A 20,699-nucleotide genomic window follows, 5' to 3' on the forward strand; every position below is an offset into this window, starting at 1 on the left:
CACACACGCACACAACTGACAAAAGAAAATGGACTATCCCAATACCTTTTCTAATGGAGTTGATCAGTTTAGATATCCTTGTTCCATATCTACCTGGCTTATTTTTTAGCTTCATTCTTTTCCTCAAAATGGATTTAAACTTTTTTTCTTTCAGTGTTTGTAGTTCATTCAAGTTCATTCTCGTAGTGCTAACAAGAATTCCTTTTGCTTCTTTAAATTTTGCTCTGTTTTGGTGGAATTGTGTTGTGGACTAAATAAGATCTTTATAAAGAGTAATAGAAACGGCCGGGCATGGTGGCTCATGCCTGTAATCCCAGCACTTTGGGAGGCTGAGGTGGGTGGATCACGAGGTCAAGAGATTGAGACCATCCTGGCCAACATGGTGAAATCCCGTCTCTACTAAAAATACAACAATTAGCCGGGCATGGTGGCGCACACCTGTAGTCCCAGCTACTCTGGAGGCTGAGGCAGGAGAATTGCTCGAATCTGCGAAGTGGCAGTTGCAGTGAGCCGAGATCATGCCACTGCACTCCAGCCTGGCAATACAGCGAGACTCCGTCTCAAAAAAAAAAAAAAAAAAAAAAAAAAAAAAAAAGAGAGTAATAGAAATATGTAATAAAAGTAATAGCAAGTGATAGCAGTACCTAAACAAATGTGCACCCATATTTGAGGTTAGCTGAGACATTCAAACAGCTGTTGTTTTTTTAAATTTTTAAAGCCATATTCACTGTGAACTTCAGCTCTTCTCAGTATTGTTGTTCATTACCAGAAGTTCCCTAAAATAAGAAATTGATATTACTTAAGTTTTAAGCAGTGTTATTTTTTTAAAGCAGAAATCAAATGTCAAAATAAATCCAAATGGATAAATCCTATCTTAATAGTGAGCATATGTTTCTTGTTCCCTGCTTGCTAAACCCAGATGTTAATTACTACATTTGTCACTACATTGCTCTTTTCTTATTTGGAGCTAGCTGAGATTATGTTGCATGCAGGATAAATGTCATATGTGTACCATCAGTAAAGCCAAGATTACTTTACACAGTCTACTAAAATGCTGATGACATTTTAAACTGGAAATGTAAAGGATTCTTTAGAAGTTCACTATTCTTCATAGTGTCATTCTTCCATGTGACTCTAATATGAATATAGTGGGTTGAACTACATTAAAGACTGGACATTCTGACATGCTGCTTTATTTAAAAAAAAGCAATAAAATAAAATTACTGTTCAACTTTGATTTAAAACTCTTATGGGAATTCATTTTTAAATTCACATTTTTACAGCACTTCATCGTGTTTGAGAGAGATAGATTTAGCTTATTGTTTTAACTCACTAAAACTAAATCTTGCAGCCAATTCTAGATGTTGGCTGAACAGTTAATAAATGGGAATGCTTAATGTGCTATTTTTAAAGAAAGAAAAAATTGATCTCACTGTTATATTACATTACTTCTGGCCTTTGCAAGTACTTTAACTCTGCAGTCTTTGATAACGAGAATATGTTCAGATGACATAGGAAAAGCACTTAGGTTTTAGGTAACTTTGAATTGACCAACTCTCTCAAAAAATCAATCATATTAAATTGTAAATGACTTAACATAATTGGCAAACAGAATATTAGTAAGAACTCTGAACTTAAACTATAAACTGATGCAGATTTAATTTAAAATTATTCAATTGGGTTTCAAATTTGTTCTTTATTGATTGCATTGTTAAATTTAAAAGCACATTATTAGACATTGAAAATCCTATATTAGATAAACATATCTACTCTAACTGTGAAAAAAATACACACACACATATATATATATACACACACAAAACCTCACAGAGCACTTCATTTAGCTTATCGCATTTACCTGACTCATTGATATCAAAGGACAGTAACTTTAGATCCCCTAAGAGAAATCCCAAATGTTTATATATTTATTCACCAAATATGCAACACTCTACATAGGAGAAGTGTTCCAAATATCTAACAACTCTTGGCGCACAAGCACTGACCTAGTCAGGATGTTTGCCAACCACTAAGGTGCCTTTATGGCGTGACAAGCTTGCATTGGCTGAACATTTACTGTGATGGCAAAATCTTGGGAATGGAGATTGGGGCAAGTAGGAGACTGAATCTAAACTCACTGCATTTGAGTTGCCCATAAGGCTTCCAGAGATGTCAAGTGGGAAGGTGGATTCATATATCTCGAGTTTAGCTGGGAGGTTAGGCTGGAAATATTCATAATGCTGTTGTCAGCAAATAATTGATTATCAAAGGCATGAGACAGGATGAGATTACTTAGGGTGAGAGTGTAAATATGAAAAAGAAGCAGTCTGAGGACTAGACTCTGCAGAACACCAATTTTAAAACTTGAAGAGATACAAGAGAATCGACAAAGGAGGCTAAGCAGGTGCAACCAGTTGGACACCAGAAGACTGTGGTGCCTGGAATTTCAGAGAAAAGCGAATTTCAAAGAAGAAGGGATAATAAGCTGTGTCAAATGCTACTGATGGTCAAAAGTTGAGAATTGACCACTGGATTAAGCAAAAATGGATATGATTAGTGAAATGAAGAAAAACAGTTTGAAAGCAGGATGGCCAGGACGGCCAGCTAGAAGCAGCTAGTGTGCACAGCTCTCATGGAGAGAAATAGAAGGGCAAGGAAATTCAGCACCTGGGACTGAAGCATCCGGGTTCACACATTGGGATTCATCAAGAAAACAAGTCAACCCACAGAGAATGGAGAAAAGCAACAACCGCCTACTGAGAAGTGACACAAAAACAGGGGAGCTTCCCCAGCTCAGGGAAATGGTAAATGAGTGAGCAAACCCCAGGAACCACAGTTCTCCCATGGATTTTGCAACCCTTGGGTCAGGAGATCCCCTCGTGAACCCACTCCACCAGGCCCTTCAGTCTGACAGACTGAGCTGCGCAGAATCTCCGCGGAGCAGCCACTAAGACACACGCGAAGCACCAGGAGTTTTAGATACCGGCTTCCCAGCAAAAGTGGCCGCAACTCTGGCAAAGTGAGAGGTTAGACTCCCATACATACCCCTAAGAAAGCGGCTGAATCCAGGGGGCTGAGCAGCAATGGTGTGCAGGCTCCGCTTCCACAGAACCTGGCAGGATGAGACCCACTGGCGGAGAATTTCAGTCAGGCACAGGTAGCAGCATTACACCTCCCCGAAACCGAGCTCCCACAGCGAGGGGTGGGCTGCCATCTTTGCTGTTTTGCAGCCTGAGCAGTTACTGCCTTCAGTGCAGCCACTCTAAGAAAAAGCAGTCAGACTGCTTTTCTTTTTCATGTGGGACCCGGACCCCTCTTCTCCTCACTGGGCAGGACCTCCCAGCTGGTATCACCAGCCACTCTCATCGGTGTTTTCTAACTGGCCGTGCTTCCAAGCCTCTCTGGCACGAAGCTCCCACAGAGAGGGACAGGCGGCCATCTTTGCTCTTTCACAGCTTTAGCCGTTGTTGTTTTCAGGCGCTAGAGAGTCCGGGGTGACTACAGGCTGGACCAGACCTGTGGCACAGCACAGCAGCTCTGTGGAGAAGCAGCCAGATTGCTTTTTCACATGGATTCTGAATCCTATTTCTCTTCACTGGGCAGAATCTCCTGACTGAGGTCTACAACCACCCCTGTCAGTGTGTTCAGGCCAGCAACAAGTCCGTATGTCCCTTGGATACAGACAGAGCTCCCAGAGACAGGGGTAAGCCACTATATTTGCTGTTTCAAAGCCTTTGCTGTTGGTACCTGCACTGTAGGTGCTGAAAAATCCAAGGTGACTGGGGACTAGAGCAGACCCCCAGCATACTGCAGCCCTACAGAAAAGTGGCCAGACTGTTTGTTACATGGGTCTCCAGCCCTGTATCTCCTCAGTGGGTGGGACCTCCTGGCCTGAGTCTCCAGCCATTCCTCGTTAGGAATATGGAGACAGTAACAGCTCTGCCACTCCCTGGGACAGAGCTCCCAGTGGGAAGGGTGGGTTGCCACCTTTGCTGTTTTGCAGCCCTTGTCCTGCTGTCTCCAGGCTCTGAAGAGTCTATGGGGATCAAGGGCTGGTCCAGAGCCCAAGCACAGAGCACCCACTGCACAGAAAAGTGGACATACTGTTTGCCACACAGGTCCTAGTCATCACTTCTTACTAAGCAGGGCTTCCCAACCTGGGACTCCAGCACAACTACCCTTCCCCTGGCTGACCACTTTAATCAGAGGCAGCCCGCTGGTTAAAGGAATACCCACATGCAAAGATAAGAAAAAAACCAATACAGGAACTCCAGCAACTCAAATGGTGAATTATTCCCTCCAAATTATTGCACTAGTTCTCCAACAAGGGTTCTTAACTAGGCTGAGTTGGCTGGAATGACAGAAATAGAATTAAGGATATGGATAGGAAAAAAGATAATTGATGCTCAGGAGAACAGCAAAACCTAATCCATAAGAATCACAATAAAATAATACAGGAGCCGATAGATAAAATAGACGTATTTTTAAAACCCTAATAGATCTGATAAAGCAGAAAAACATGCTAAAGTATTTTACAATGCAATTACAAATATTAACAGCAGATTAGGCCAAGCTGGGGAAAGAATTTTGGAACTTCAAGACTGGCTCTCTGAAATAAGAGGGTCGGACAAAAATAAAGAGAAAAAGAATGAAAAGAAATGAACAAAACCTCTGAGACATATGGAATCATGTAAAGAAGTCAAATCTATGAATTATTGGCATCCCTGAAAGGAATGGGGAGAAAGCAAACAACTTGGAAATATATTTCTGAATATCATCAATTGAAAACTTCCCTAACATTGCTAGAGAGGAAAACAGTAAAATTCAGCAAATATAGAGGACCCCTGCAAGATTCAACAGAAGATGATCATCCCAAGACACATAATCATCAGATTTTCCAAGATTGAAATGAAAGAAAAAATATTAAAGGGAGCTAGAGAGAAAGGGAAGGTCACCTACAAAGAGAACACCATCAGGCTAACAGTGGACCTCTCAGCAGAAAATCTATAAGCCAGAAGAGGCTGGGGGCCTGTATTTAACATTCTTAAAGAAAAAAAAAATCTTCAACCAAGAATTTTATATCTAACCAAATTAAGCTTTCTCAGTGAAGGAGAAGTAAGATCCTTTTCAAATAAGCAAATGCTGATGGAGTCCATTACCACCAGACCTGCCTTACAAGAGATCTTGAAAGGAGCACTAAATATAGAAAGGAAGCATTATTATCAGATGATACAGAAACACACTTAAGTACACAGACCAGTGACACTCTAAAGCAAACATACAAACAAGCTGGCATGATAACCAGCTAACAATACAATGACAGGATCAAATCTACATATAACAAAACTAAACTTGAATGTAAATGGACTAAATACCCATTTACATTACACACAGTGCCATTTACATATAAAAAGCTCAGAGTGGTCTACTGGATAGAAAAGCAAAACCCAATGGTATGCTATCTTTAAGAGTCCCATCTCACACACAGTGACACCAATAGACTCAAAATAAAGGGATGGAAGAAAATCTACCAAGCAAATGGAAATCAGAAAAAAAGCAAGAGTTGTAATCCTAATTTCCAGCAAAATAGGCTTTAAACCAACAAAGATTAAAAAAAAAAAAAAAAAAAAAAGGCATTACATAATGGTAAAGCATTCAATTCAACAAAGAGACCTAACTATCCAAAATATATATGCAGCCAACACAGGAACACCCAGATTCATAAAGCAAGTTCTTACAGACCTACACAGAGACTTAGACTCCCACACAATAATAGTGTGAGACTTCCACTGACAGTACTAGACAGATCATTGAGGCAGAAAATTAACAAAGATGTTGAGGACCTGAATTCAACATTGGACCAAATGGATCTAACAGACCTCTATGGAATTCTCCACCCAAAAACGACAGAACATACATTTTTCTAATTGCCACATGGCACATACTCTAAAATCAATCACACAGTCGGACAGAAAGCAAGGCTCAGCAAATTCAAAATAACTAGAATTATACCAAACACATTCTCAGACCACAGCAAAATAAAAATAGAAATCAAGACTAAAAATATTGCTTAAAACTATGCAATTACATGGAAGTTAAATAACTTACTCCTGAATGGCTTTGGGGTATACAATGAAATTAAGGCAGAAATCAAGAAGTTCTTTGAAACTAATAAGAACAAAGATACAGCATACTAGAATTTCTGGGACACAGCTAAAGCAGTGTTAAGAGGGAAATTTATTGCACTAAACACCCACATCAAAAAGTTAGATCTCAAAGTAACAACCTAATATCACAACTAAAAGAACTAGGGATTCAAGAGCAAACCAACCCCAAAGCTAGTGTAAGAGTAACCAGATAAGAAATAACCAAATAATAAGAAATAACCAAAATGAGAGCTTAACTGAAGGAGATCAAGACACCAAAAAAAACTCAATCAATTAATCTAGGAGTTAATTTTTTGAAAAAATTGGTAAGATATATAGGCTGTTAGCTAGACTAACAAAGAAGAAAAGAGAGAAGATCCAAATAAACACAATTAGAAATGACAAAAGGGACATTACCATTGACCTCACAAAAATACAACCAACCATCAGAGACTTACTTATGAGCACCTCTATGCACACAAATTAGAAAACCTGAAATGGATGGATAAATTCCTGCACACACACACACCATCCCAACACTGAACCAGGAAGAAATTAATTCCCTAAACAGGCCAATGATGAGCTCTGAAATTGAATCAGTAATAAATAGCCTAGTAACCAAAAAAGCCCAGGATCAGATAGATTCATAGATGAATTTATCAGATGTATAAAGAAGAGCTGTAAAATTACTACTGAAACTGTTTTTGAGGAGGGACTTTTCCCCAATTCATTCCATGAGGCCAGCATCATCCTGATACCAAAGCCTGGCAGAGACACAACAAATAAAGAAAACTTCAGGCCAATATAACATTGATGCAAAGATTCTCAACTAAATATTTGCAAATCAAATCAGAAGGACATAAAAAAGCTAATTCACCACAATGAAGTAGGCTTCATCCCTGGGATGAAAGGTTGGGTCAACATATGCAAGTCAATAAATGTAATTCATCACATAAACAGAACTAAAGACAAAAGCCACATGACTATCCCAATACATGCAGAAAACGCGTTTGACAAAATTCAACATCACTTTATTTTAAAAACTCTCAATAAACTAGATACTGAAGGAACCTATCTCAAAATAATAGACGCCATCTATAACAAACCCACAGCCAACATCATACTGAATGGGCAAAAGCTGGAAGCATTCCCCTTGAAAATCAGCACAAGATAAGGATGTCCTCCCTCATCACTCCTATTCAACATAGTATTGGAAGTTCTGGCCAGAGCTGTCGGGCAAGAGAAATAAATAAAAGTCATCCAAATAGGAAGATAGGAAGTCAAGCTATCTCTGCTTGCAAATGACATTATACTATATGTCAAAAACCCCATTGTCTCAGCCCAAAAGCTCCTTAAGCTGATAGACAACTTCAGCAAAGTTTTGGGAAACAAATCAACATACAGAAAGGAGTAGCATTCCTATACACCAACAAAATCAAGCCAACAGCCAAATCAAGAATGAAATCCCCTAAGAATGAAATCCCTTTCATAACTGCCATAAAAAGAATAAAATACCTAGGAATACAACTAACCAGAGAGGTGAATGATCTCTAAAATGAGAATTACAAAACATTGCCCAAAGAAATCAAAGATGATACAAACAAATGGGAAAAACATTCCATGCTCATGGATATATCGGAGCTTGCAGTGAGCTGAGATCCGGCCACTGCACTCCAGCCTGGGCGACAGAGTGAGACTCCATCTCAAAAAAAAAAAAAAAAAGAAAGAAAGATTAATATCATTAAAATGGCCATACTGCCCAAAACGATTTGCAGAGTTAATGCTACTCCTATCAAGCTACCAATGACTTTCTTCACAGAACTGGAAAAAAACTATTTTAAAATTCATATGAAACCAAAAACCAACAACAACAACAAAACAAAACAAAAATGCCTGAATAGCCAACACAATCCTAAGCAAGAAACAAAACTGGAGGCATCACGTTACCTAACTTCAAAACTATACTACAGGGAGACAGTAATTAAAACAGCATGGTACTGATTTTTAAAAAAAGCAGACATATATACCAGTAGAACAGAATAACAAGCCCAGAAATAAGGCTGCACACCTATAGCCAACCATTTTTGGACAAACCTGACAAAAGCAATGGGGAAAGCACTCCCTATTCAATATATGCTGCTGAGATAACTGGCTCACCATATGCAGAAGATCAAAACTGGACACCTTCTTTATGCCACATACAAAACCCACTCAAGATGGAATAAAGACTTACATACAAAACCCAACACTATAAAAACCCTAGAAGACAACCTAGACAATACCGTTCTGAACACAGGAACAGGCAAAAATTTCATGATGAAGGCACCAAAATCAATCACACCAAAAGGAAAAAATTGAAAAATGGGATCTAATTAAACTTAAGAGCTTCTGCACAGCAGAAGAAATAATTAACAGAGTAAACAGAAAACCTACTGAATGAGCGAAAATACTTGCAAGCTATGCATCTGACAAAGGTCTAATATCAACATTTATAAGAAACTTAAATTTACAACAAAATAAAACAACCCCATTAAAATGTGGGCAAAGGACATTAACAGACACTTTTCAAAAGAAGACATACATGTAGCCAAGAAGCATAGGAAAAATTACTCATATCACTGATCATTACATAAATGCAAATCAAAACCAATGAGATACCATCTTACACCAGTCAGAATAGCTATTATTAAAAAGTCAAAAAATAACAGGTGCTAGAGAGGTTATAGAGAAAAAGAAATGCTTATACGCTGTTGGTGGGAGTGTAAATTAGTCTAAGCATTGTGGAAAGCAGTATGGTGATTCCTCTAGGAGCTAGAAACAGAACTACCACTTGACCTAGCAATCCCATTACTGGATATATACCCAAAGAAATATAAATCATTCTACCATAAAGACATACACATGTAGGCTTATTGCAACACTATTTACAATAGCAAAGAAATGGAATCAACCCAAATACCCTCAATGGCAGATTGGATAAAGAAAATGTGGTACATATACACCATGTAATACTATGCAGCCATAAAAAAGAGCAAGATCATATCCTTTGCAGGAACATAGATGGAGCTGGAGACCACTGTTCTTAGCAAACTAATGCAGGAACAGAAAACCAAATACCACATGTTCTCATTTATAAGTGGGAGCTAAATTATGAGAACACATGAACACATGAACACAAAGACAGGAACAACAGACACTGGAGTCTACTTGAGGGTGGAGGTTAGGAGGAAAGAGAGGATCAGAAAAAAGAACTACAGGGAACCCATATAACAAACCTGCACATGTACCCGTGAACTTAAAAGTTTTTTTATAAAAAGAAGATTAAAGTTGTAATCAGGAGATCTATTTATGGATCTATTAATAAATTAGATACGATTTTAAAATTAAAAAAAAAGAAAAAGAAAAACAGTTTGATGGGAATCTTAGGAACAAAACCTTGATTGGAATTGCTTAAGGGAGAATGTAAAGAGAGGAATTGAGATAGACAGCAGAAAACCATCCTTGCAGGAGCTTTGCTCTAAAGATGAAAGTGTGTGCAGAGAAATGTAGGTCAAAATTTTTCTTTATTAAAATAAATTATAGCATCTTTATGAATTCCAGTGACCTATGATAAGTAGGCAAGTGCAATAACAGGAGGTAGAGGGCAGTATAGTCAGTAGACACGCTATTCAAATCTGGATTTGTTTTTGTTTTGTTTTGTTTTGTTTTGTTTTGTTTTGTTTGTTTGAGACAGAGTCTCGCTCTGTTGCCCAGGCTGGAGTGCAGTGGCCCGATCTCGGCTCACTGCAAGCTCCGCCTCCCGGGTTCACGCCATTCTCCTGCCTCAGCCTCCCGAGTAGCTGGGACTACAGGCGCCCGCCACCACGCCTGGCTAATTTTTTGTATTTTTGGTAGAGACAGGATTTCACCATGTTAGTCAGGATGGTCTCGATCTCCTGACCTCGTGATCCACCTGCCTCGGCCTCCCAAAGTGCTGGGATTACAGGCGTGAGCCGCCATGCCAGGCCAAATCTGGGCATTTTTATGAAGGAAGAAAAAAATAGAGGTTAGAAGAGCAAAGAAATGCAAACAGGATGCCTACCCCACCTTCTTCTGGGACAGGATTATTAAGAAAATGAGAGGGACCACAGGTACCATTTCAGAGACTTAAAGGGGAAGAGGAATGGAACACTCAGAGAATACAATGTGTTTAGCACATAAGGAATTTTGCCCATGGCATTCTCTAAGGCTTATTGCTGTCTTTTCTTTTTTCCACAATGCTCCATTTTCATCTTTCTTAAAACAAACATGATTGTAATGCTTTTCTTCTTTACATTGATAAATAGGTCAATCTAGCCTTAAGCTAGAAGAGGAATGTGCTCTAGCTTCCCTACAAAGTTCTCTCTTGCTCTCTCCTGCCTGTCCCCCATCAACACTCTTCACTTCTATAGTCCATTTTCAGTGGTCACATAAGTGAGCCTGGACTTAGTAACTACACAGTCCCAGTTGTGTTTGTATTGATTCTCTCTGGTATCCAACTTTCTCATTTATAGAATACAGTAGTTCAGTTCAGAGGTTTTTTTTTTTTAACCTGGGAAACTACAACCACTTGAGGAATTAAGCAGAAAAGAAACGTTCTTCATAATGTGAGATTCCTCTAGGTATTTCAGGACACTTAGGATAAGTGACCTTGCCCATTAATTTCTAGCTGTATCCTCCAGTCCTTGACACAACGAAAAGTATGGCCACATACTTTCCAAACACCTCATATTCTAGGGTTGATAGATATAATATGGGTTACCCAGTTAAATCTGAATTTTCCATAAACCATAAAGTTTTCAGTAAAAGTATGTCCAAAATATTGTATGGGCACCCTCTGTTTTTATTACTCTAGTTGGTAACCCTACATATGGGGAACCCTCCTGCATACATCATAGACTATGTGAAAATGGCCCCTTAGAGTTGTGCAGTGTCCAACCTACACTACCAAATGTGGCAACAGTGTTTGGAGGTCTATACCGTGGAGAACACTGGCATAGGTTATTAATGAGAGCAACCATAGCACTGATATTTCTATAGATCTTCAGACTATCTATTGGTAGTCTTCAGACTATTTAGCAATATGCTAAAAAGCTGTTAGATGCATACATATAAGCAAAGTCAAGTCTGAGAAAATTTAAAAGTTGATCATTTTGAGATCCGGTAATATTAAATTTTGTATCTTCTTTATCTCTTTTATTGATTTATCCCTCTCTTGACTCTGGATCTTGTTTGTTTATTCCCAGGAGAGAAAATAACCTTGTTACAATAAGAAGTTAGTATTTAGTCAACTACACCCAGAATTATAAATGAGGACTTGAAGGATATGACAGTGTAAACATAAGGGAATAATTAGCTAGTAGTGACATTTCAGACACTAATTGGAAAGATTTCTTGCCTACTATTGAAGTTTAATAACCATTGGATGATGAGGGCAAAATGTCACCAAAGAAGAGTAATTGACTAGTTGTCAAAAGGCCAAAGAGGGTCAAATTTCCTTAAACAGATTCTGCAGTCTGAGGTTTGATTTTACGCTTTCAAAATAAAAAATCTTGACTTGGTCATCTCCTTGAATATGAGTCCATTTCTTAAAAGTAGACTTCTATTAAACAAGTTCACAAGAGATCAATTCACAGATGAAAATTGGCAACTGACTAATTTACAATGATACATAGAAGAAAATTGGTGACTAATTTACAACGATGCATAAACTGCTATGCAGATAAGAATATCTGCATTTGAAACTGATGTATTCTACATTTGAAGACAGACATCAGTTTGTTTCTGTTAACTAGTATTTATTGAAATAAACACTGTTTTATTGAAGAGAAGCATAAGTGAATAAGTCACAGTCTCTCCACTTGTATTTTACTAAGATTAACAAGAATAGAGAAAAGAGAACATGACAAACCCTGGGCAAATGGGTGCATTGGGGCAGAAAAGAAAGAGAAAGGAGAATGTAGGAAGACAAAGAGGTGAGAGACCATGACACTTTTGAGAAAGTAAACATAATTCAGCAAAGGTAAGCTTGAAGCACCAGATGAGAAAGGGTGAGAGAAGAACATAGGGAAACAAGCAAGATCCCACTCAAGACCAGTCTTACAAGCTTTGTTCAGCAGTTGGTCTGTTTCTTAAGAGTAATGCAGAATCACTACAAGTTTTAAGCAGTTAATGATTAGATTTTCATTTTGAAAGATCTGTTGAGCAATTGTGTAGAGAATGGATTGGATTAAAGGGTAGCAAGATCAGTATTAAGGACCCAAGACAAGCATCAAGGCTATAACATAGATGAGAATTGATGATGTTGGAACTAGATGATATTAGCATACCTGGAAGGAGAAGATGGATAGGTGAGATATTTAGCAGGTACAATCCACAGAGTTTAGCAATTAATTTCAGGTATGGGGTGAGGAGAACAGAGAAACCAAGTAGGTACACTCTATTTTGAACATGGACATAAGAGAAGAAGCAAATTGAGGTGGAGGAAAGGAAAAAGTATTTAGTGGCATACTTTTGTGGTTTGATTTGTCCTTAGAAGAGTCAAGTGAACCAATAAAAAGATATTTTGAGATAGAGGGCTTAGGTTTAAGAGACAAATCTGGAATAAATGTTTAGATTTATGCATCGTTATAGATGTCACCAAAGATCATAGTATCACTCAGAAAGGATACATTAGAGTAATAAAAGAGATGAGCCTAGAAGTTAGAAACATTTAAACTTAAATCGTAAGCAAAAGGAAAAGGAGTCCACAAAAAAGTCTCACAAATGATGGCAAGACTAAGGGAAGACAGTCACTTGGGAGAACATGTAATATAAAAGCAAAGAAAAGACAGAATTCACTAAAAATGGAATAGCTATATTGTGACAAAGGAAATTCCCATTTGTTTTGAAATATATATATGTATTTTTTTTTAAGAGAGGGGTTGTGAGAGAAGATAATTAGAGCATTTTTCAGAGGACATTTAGTGGCAGAAACCTGAATGTAGTTGATCATAAAGTGAGTAGAAATTGAAGAAGTAGAACCAGTGTGAGCACAGACAATTCTTCCCATAGGTTTATTTGCATCAGGGAAGAGAAAAATAACACACAATTTGCAAGGGGCATTAATGACAAAATTCGATTTATGTGTGAGTATACTTTGGGTGGTTTGACTCACCTGTTTGTTAGTTTTTAAAATGGACAGAATTGACCATATTTTATGTTAATGAGGAAAAAGGGAAGAAGGGTGAAGTGGCTAAAATATAGATGGGAATCTTCTACAAGGTTCCTGAGGAGGAACTAATAGAATCCAAGGCACAGATAAAGGGCTCAGCATTAGATGGTTTGCCAGGACTGCCATAACAAACTACTAAAAATTGGATGGCTTAAACAACAGCATATTATTGTTTCACAGTTCTGGAAGCTAAAAGTCTGAAATAAAGATGTCTGCAGGGTTGGTTCCTTCGGATGGCTATGAGGAAAGAATCTATTCCAGGTCTCTCTCCTTGGCTTGTAGATGGTCGTCTTCTTCCTATGTCTCTTCACCTTGTCTTCCTTCTATGAGTGTGCCCAAATTTCCTCTTTTTATAAAGACACCAGTCAATTGGATTAGGGGCCCACTCTACTGCAGTATTACCCCATCCTAACTTAACTCATTACATCAGCAATGACTTTATTTCCAAATAAGATCATGTCCTGGAGTACTGGGGATGAGAACTTTAAGATATGAATTTGGGAGGAGGAAATAATTTAACTATATCAGATGGAAAGACATATTTTTTTCCATTGTAAGAGGATGGAAAGCTGTGTGTCTGTAGATTTTATGGCAGGAAGTATAGGAATTTCCATCTGCCTTTTATTTTCTTTGAAGTAGAGATAGTTGTTAGCAGAGAAGGAGTCAGAGTTGGAAGTTAAAGTCTCCTGGGGAAGAGTAGAAACAGCCATTGGACAGTGAGAGAAGAGAACAGGGAGGCTCTAAGGCAGCTTTGACAGCTACTAGGGTATCAACCTATGAAAGGTAGTCCAAGGAAATAATCAATCATTCTTTGGTGCCCTTTAGATAATAATATAAGATCTCATGGAGAGGGCTACTTTTGGCCATATAGTAGCTTACAACAAAATGTGTGCCAGTTTTACTAAGGAAAAGCTGTTCCCAGACTTCCCAGTTAGCTATTCATTTGGAGATCAGGTTAAATGCCAATTTGTTTGTGATTATCCCTATTTAAAAGAGAAACATGCTTCTCTGTACATAGTAAAATTATATATAACTAGAATTTTTATTAAAGTAATAATCTGTTTTCTCCACTTAATTGTATTCTAAAGAGAGAGAACACCTTATGCATCTTTCTGTCTTGAAATATCCCCTGACATTCCTTAGTGCTCTGAGTGTAGTCAGTACTCAGCGAGTATTCCTAGAATTGAACCTTGAGTATTGTTACTCACTAATTGTTACTCACTAAGTGAGCATCTGTGTCCCACTCAGAGTAATTTTTCTCAGAAAGGCCATCCAAGGATACACCTTGTTTTCAAAAATTGAGATGTGAAATGCATGCATATTTGTAAAATTCAAGAATGTGGACATTTATGATGAGGTCCAAGAGCAGAGCACACTTGAACCTCTTGAAGAAACAGAAAGTAATCTGACCTCCAATCACACAAAAGTTTAGTTTAACTTAACGGTAAAATGATAGCATTGACCTAATAAACCTTTCTAATATACTTTCTGTTTGTGAAATCTACAACAGGTATCTATTTTAAAATGATATACATGGCAATTGTGTGTAATAATGAATAGGAGTAACAAATATAAGAAATGAAGAAATATTATGTTTCGTTTTGTTTTTCAGAGTGATTGTGTACTTAGCTTTTTCCTCTCCGAGGCTGTGCAACAAACAGTTGAAGAATCATCACTTGTGTACCTAGGTGAGTAACTTTGTCATTATATTGTGTGCAGTGATTTTCAATATAATTGGACAAAAAGATATCACAACTATTTTTTTTCAATTTTTCAATTAAAATCTCTTTTTAAGAGTAAGCCTTTAATACTCTTTTGTAACCATTTCCATAGCATAAACTTGAATAATCCAGATTTTGAAAAAATAAAACATGAGATTGTAGAATTCTCCTAAAAAATTGTAGAATTCTAGAGGTGTGGGGCTTTGATGAAAGGTTGACTCTATTCTGTCACTAAAGTCTCTCAAGAAAATTGTTTCTCTGTGTTTCAAGAAATTAAACTGCAGACTACTGTCAAATCTTTTTTATTTTGATTATAATATTATTTCTTTGAAAGGTATTTTGAAATACATTTGCACACATTAAAAATTTAGCATTATTAGTGCAAAAACTAAAATGGTTGAGAACTTTTTTTTGATTTCTTACATTATAGAATATTCAAGATTTGTTTCAGCGGTGATGAGTGACAAAAGATTTGATTCTCAATACATTTAGATTACAGGCTACATATTAAATACAATGTATTATCTTAAAACAACAGAACTCATATTTCCTAGCACAATATGCAAACTATTACAACAAGCAAGGATTAGCTGGAAGTTATTCCTTCTTGTACTAATCAAATTATTTTCTTTTTCATGTTTTTGAATTCTTAATTCTTTTGTCACAGAACATTAGCTGGTTCTAAGCAAGAAGCACAATACTTATTTTAAGCACTATTCCTGTCTGTTGAAAATAAGTGTATGTTGTTAAATGATTACATGGTGAAATCATTCGAGTATATTAAAATGTTGGTTTACCTAGGAAAACATTAAGCAAAAAACTCAGATTTCACCATTTTACTACCTCTGCCAGTTAATTAAGAGGGCGGATTCCAGATACCTATGTATCTAGGCATATGACTTAGAAAAATAATAGCGATATTTAACTCTAAATCTGGGAGATACTAATACTCTTTGCCTTTACTCACTAACTAAATATGCCTTGGGAGAACAATTGAGGAATTTAAGGAATTTATCTTGTTCAAATGCCAATTCAATCATCTCTTCTCTCCTTAAACCTTCTCTTTGGCTTCTGATTGCCCTTAGGCAAGGCCAGCTGTATCCACTTGTGACCTGCACAGTCACACAGGGCAGGGTGCTGAAAAAGTTCTTGCACTTGGTTTAATACTCTGCTGCCACTGTCTTGAAATTCTTAATAGGTTTTGAAAAACCATCCCCACATTTTTATTTTGCACTGGGCCCCACCAATTATGTAGCTGGTCTTGGCCTTTGGATAAACATCAAAACTCTCATCATGGCATTCCAGCAGAATATGGTCTTTGCTATACACTCCTAGAATGTTACTTCTTCAAAACACTTATTGCCATGATAATTCTCGCTTGTGTGTTTATTTGTAGACTAGAAATCCACTGGGGATAATCCATGTCCATATGGTTCGCCATTGTATCCCTGGGGTCATGTACAGTGTCTGGGCTACTATAGTTGTTCAATAAATAATTACTGAATAAATTATTGATGACAAAAAGAACAATTATGGTGGACACCTGGATATTCTCTATCAAGGTAGCGTGGCATTTGTAAAATAATTTTCGATTTTGGTTTTTTGTTTCTTGTCCTTATCAAAATGATGCTATTCCACCCAAACTGATTGCTTCATATGTAAATGTCCTGGCACAAGAAATTCAAGGCCTCCCAACCACTAAAATTACCTTAACGTTATCACTTGGAATAAAAAAATCTACAAATTATTACACTAAATATTATGGATACCAGACTCAACAAAGCAGTAACCAAAAATGTTGCTGGATTTTAATTTAAGTGTGACATGATCCTATATATTCTCCCAAAATTATTATAGCCCACATACCAAATAATACCTCCACAAAAAATAAAATAAAATTATCTACTCACATCTACTACATAGCTTTGACACACAGAAGATAGATATTTGTCAAGGTATGGAAATAATAACATAGGTAATGGAGTAGAACATGATCAAACCCAGCAATTGTCAGGGTTAAGAGGATGAGTTAATGAGCATGATTAAGCACCATTAATAATTACAAATGATTGCAAACAGAAGCTTTCAATCATTACCTCATATCACTACCTCCCATTTGAGATGTTAATTTAAAAGAGAACTTGAGGCCATGCTGTCTACATGGCAGGGTCTCACTAGTTAATGGTCTAGCTACTTGCTCTGGCAGAGCCCAGATCAATTATCCATGGGTTGAAGTATGGTACTCAGGTTTTCAATTAAAATGTTAATGATATGAAAGGCCAAGCAGTGTAAGAATATAACTATTTAAAAATAAATACTTGTATTAAGTTGTTTCTGAAACATTCAGTTGAAAGCTTTGAAATAGTAGCCATTTTGCTATGTTGTATGACCTCATGTTTTTAATTAGAAAAATATTTTAGACTTTTGCATGTCTCTAATCTGGGAAGGAAAAGATTAAAAAATGATGAGTTAGAGGGTTTTCTCTAATTACCTCATCTCTAACATCTGGGCGTGAAGAATATAACTAAAATCTAAGAAATCAAGCAATAAAAAATCTATATCTGTGTTAGGGAAACACCAAAAAAACAAGAAAAATCACAATATCGAATATAATTGGGTGATAGATGAAATAGAGTGAGAAAGATTGTGTACACTAATTTCACCTTTGTCTTTACTCACTTAGGAAACAAGTATTGTCAAAAGAAATAAAAAGTCTAACGCTATTAAATAAAGGCAACTGCTAAAACAAAAGTAGCAACTTTCTTAGGTATCATAAATACGTGAAAATAAAAGCAAATTACTTAGCAAAAGACTTCCTTTAAAACTCATAAAAATAATAATATAAAGCATTAAGACAAACCTAAGAGAAAACTAATCTATTATATTAATAAGTATAAATGGGCTTAACTCATCTATTAAGGAAGTTCTTTTTCAAACTGGAATAAAAATGCAAATTATAACTCTCTGTGAAAACACACCTAAAACAAAGTGATGGTAAAAAGTTGAAAATTAAAATACAGCCATGGGTATATTAGGCAAAGCAGAGAAAATTCAATCAGAGGTCACAATCTTGATGAAGAAAAGGAGGAATTTAGGCTAAAAAGCATCGACTTAAATAAGAGATAGAATTTTATAATGAGTACAATTCTCAGTAAAGATAGGCACAGTTATGACTACATAGCAAATGATATGACAGCCACATATATAAAGCAGAAATTATTGAACACACAAGAAGAAACACACAAAAACACACTGGTAGTAGGACACTCTAATTCACGTCTTGATTTATGAAAGCCCAAATGGAAAAAACTAAGTAGATTTATAGAAAAATAAAGTAATTAATAAGTCAAATTTTTTATCTTGAAAAAAATGTATCTTCTCTTCAAATGCCTGTGAAAGTTTATAAAATAGATGATATATTTGACTACAGAAAAGCTCAATAAAGTCCAAAAAGTAAAAATAATGTAGTTGAAATTCTTTAATCATTTTATCACTTTAACGAAGTGAAAATGTAATGGAAATTTTCAGAAAACTAGAAGACAGGTTTAGGAATTAAAAAAAAATCTTTTGAACAACTGGTGGATCAAAAGGATTACAAAAAAAATTTGCTAAATTTCTAAAGACTAGCGATAGGGAAATACTACATCTCAGAAACCATGAAAGATAAAACTATGCTCAGAGGAAAATTGGAATAAGAGTTACAAACCAAATGAAACAAACAAAAAAAGGATAAAGATAAAAGTAGATTTCAATTAGTTAGAACAAAGAAAACAGTGGAACAAATTAGAAGTAGAAAGTAAACAATAAAATAAATAAGTCACTATCTAACCTAATCAAAAATGGGGAGTAATACAAGTACACAAATATTAAAACAAAAGGAAATGCAAGAATTAACCATAGAAAGATGAAATTAAACAATAGTAACAGACTACCTGTTCAATTCCAGAAAATACATTTGTAAATCTGTCTGAAATTGATAATTTTCTAGGAAAACAAAATTTACTTGGCCCAGAGAAGATAATTCTAACAAGATTAAGTTTGATAAATACAATATAATGCTTCAAAATGCAAGCAAAACTTTTACATTTTTTAAAAAGTACCAAGTTCAGATGATTTCCAGAGGAATTCTACCAAACTCTTTAAAAGCAGACAATTTCACTGTTACCTAAACACTTCCAGAGCAGAGAAAAAGAAAGAAAATTTTCCATATTACTTTTATGATGCACAAAAAGTATTTATACCAGTAGCTTCTAGGATTACAAGGGTGGCAAATAAGAAATCACAGACCAATCTCACTTATGAATATCAATGAAAAATTCTAAATACAGTATTAGCCAAAATAATCCATCAGCACACTAAAGGAATATAATTCACCATGACAGAAATGCAAGAACAGTTCAATATTAGTACTATGCATAATATATAATACATATTATCATATTGATGTATTTAAGGATAAAAATCACATGGTCACCTCTATAGACCCTGAAAAGGCATTTGATAAAATTGAATGAACTTTCTTAATAAAACAAGCAATAAAATAAAAATTAAAAAAAATAAAATCCTGTCATTTGTGGTAACTTGAATGGAACTGGAGGACATTATGTTAAGTGAAATAAGCCAGGAACAGAAAGTTAAACACCATATATTTTCACTCATATGTGGAAGCTTAAAAACATTGATCTCAAAGGAGTAAAAAGTAGAACAGAGGATACTAGAGGATGAGAAGGGTGGGGGTAAAGGAGAGATGGAGAGAGTTTTTTTTAAAGAATACAAAATTACAGCTAGATAGGTGGAATAAGATCTAGTGTTCTATACCACGTAGGATGTAGGGTGACTATAGTTAACGATAATATGTTAATGATGAATCTGTAAATTACTTTGGGCAGTATGGCCATTTTAATGATATTGATACTTCGAGTCTGTGGACATGGAAATTATTTTCATTCAAATTACCAATGTCTTTTTTTACAGAATTTGAAAAAACTATTCTAAAATTCATATGGAACAACAACAACAAAAGCCCAAATAGCAAAGCAAAAAGAACAAAGTCAGAGGCATCACATTACCTGACTTTCAACTATACTAGACATTAGAGAGCCGGGCTGAGGGAAATACAGGGGTAGAGGAAGCAGCAGAAAGCCCTGTGAGCTCGCTGGGTCCCCAAGCAGCCATTCCTGCCTGGCACCACAGGGATCTATCAGTGGGGTGGCCAGAGGAGGGGGTAAAACTGCACAGGGAGAAAGAATTCTCTAGCTGAACTGTGTAACAATTTGAATGGGGCTAGAAGCCTCCTGGCCAGAACTCAGGGGAGGGTATGAATCTGGCTTGCAGACTTCACAGGCAGGGGAAGAACTAAAGCCCTTTTCTTTTGCAACAGGGAGGTGGAAAACTTTGGGCAAGTTTTCAAGTCTGACTCACCTCACTCGAGGCTGTTGCAGCGGACAGGTGGGAGTGAGACTGGCCCTTCAGTTTGCCTGGGAGCTGGGTGAGGCCTGTGACTGCTGGCTTTCCCCCACTTCCCTGGCAACCTGCATGACTTAGCAGAGGCAGCTATAATCCTCCTAGGCACACAACTCCAGTGACCTGGGACCTCACCCCCAC

At 36.6% G+C, this 20,699-nt stretch overlaps 1 protein-coding gene and 1 long non-coding RNA gene across 6 annotated transcripts in view; one reads left to right on the forward strand and one right to left on the reverse strand.

Annotated features, from left to right (window-relative positions):
- The window catches only part of LOC126931694 (uncharacterized), a 45,625-nt gene extending 44,861 nt beyond the window's left edge, over positions 1–764 (reverse strand). For both annotated transcript variants that reach the window (XR_007717900.1, XR_007717899.1), the window contains exon 1: positions 645–764. This is a non-coding gene — a long non-coding RNA (uncharacterized LOC126931694). The remainder of the gene's footprint in view (positions 1–644) is intronic.
- Positions 1–20,699, forward strand: part of PIK3C2G (phosphatidylinositol-4-phosphate 3-kinase catalytic subunit type 2 gamma) — a 424,274-nt gene that overhangs the window by 350,690 nt on the left and 52,885 nt on the right. For all 4 annotated transcript variants that reach the window (XM_050750052.1, XM_050750054.1, XM_050750055.1 and 1 more), the window contains one exon: positions 14,987–15,062. In XM_050750052.1, the coding sequence (XP_050606009.1) occupies positions 14,987–15,062 (76 nt within the window). The remainder of the gene's footprint in view (positions 1–14,986; positions 15,063–20,699) is intronic.

The sequence above is a fragment of the Macaca thibetana genome, chromosome 11, assembly GCF_024542745.1.
Source record: "Macaca thibetana thibetana isolate TM-01 chromosome 11, ASM2454274v1, whole genome shotgun sequence".
Lineage (NCBI taxonomy): Eukaryota > Metazoa > Chordata > Mammalia > Primates > Cercopithecidae > Macaca > Macaca thibetana.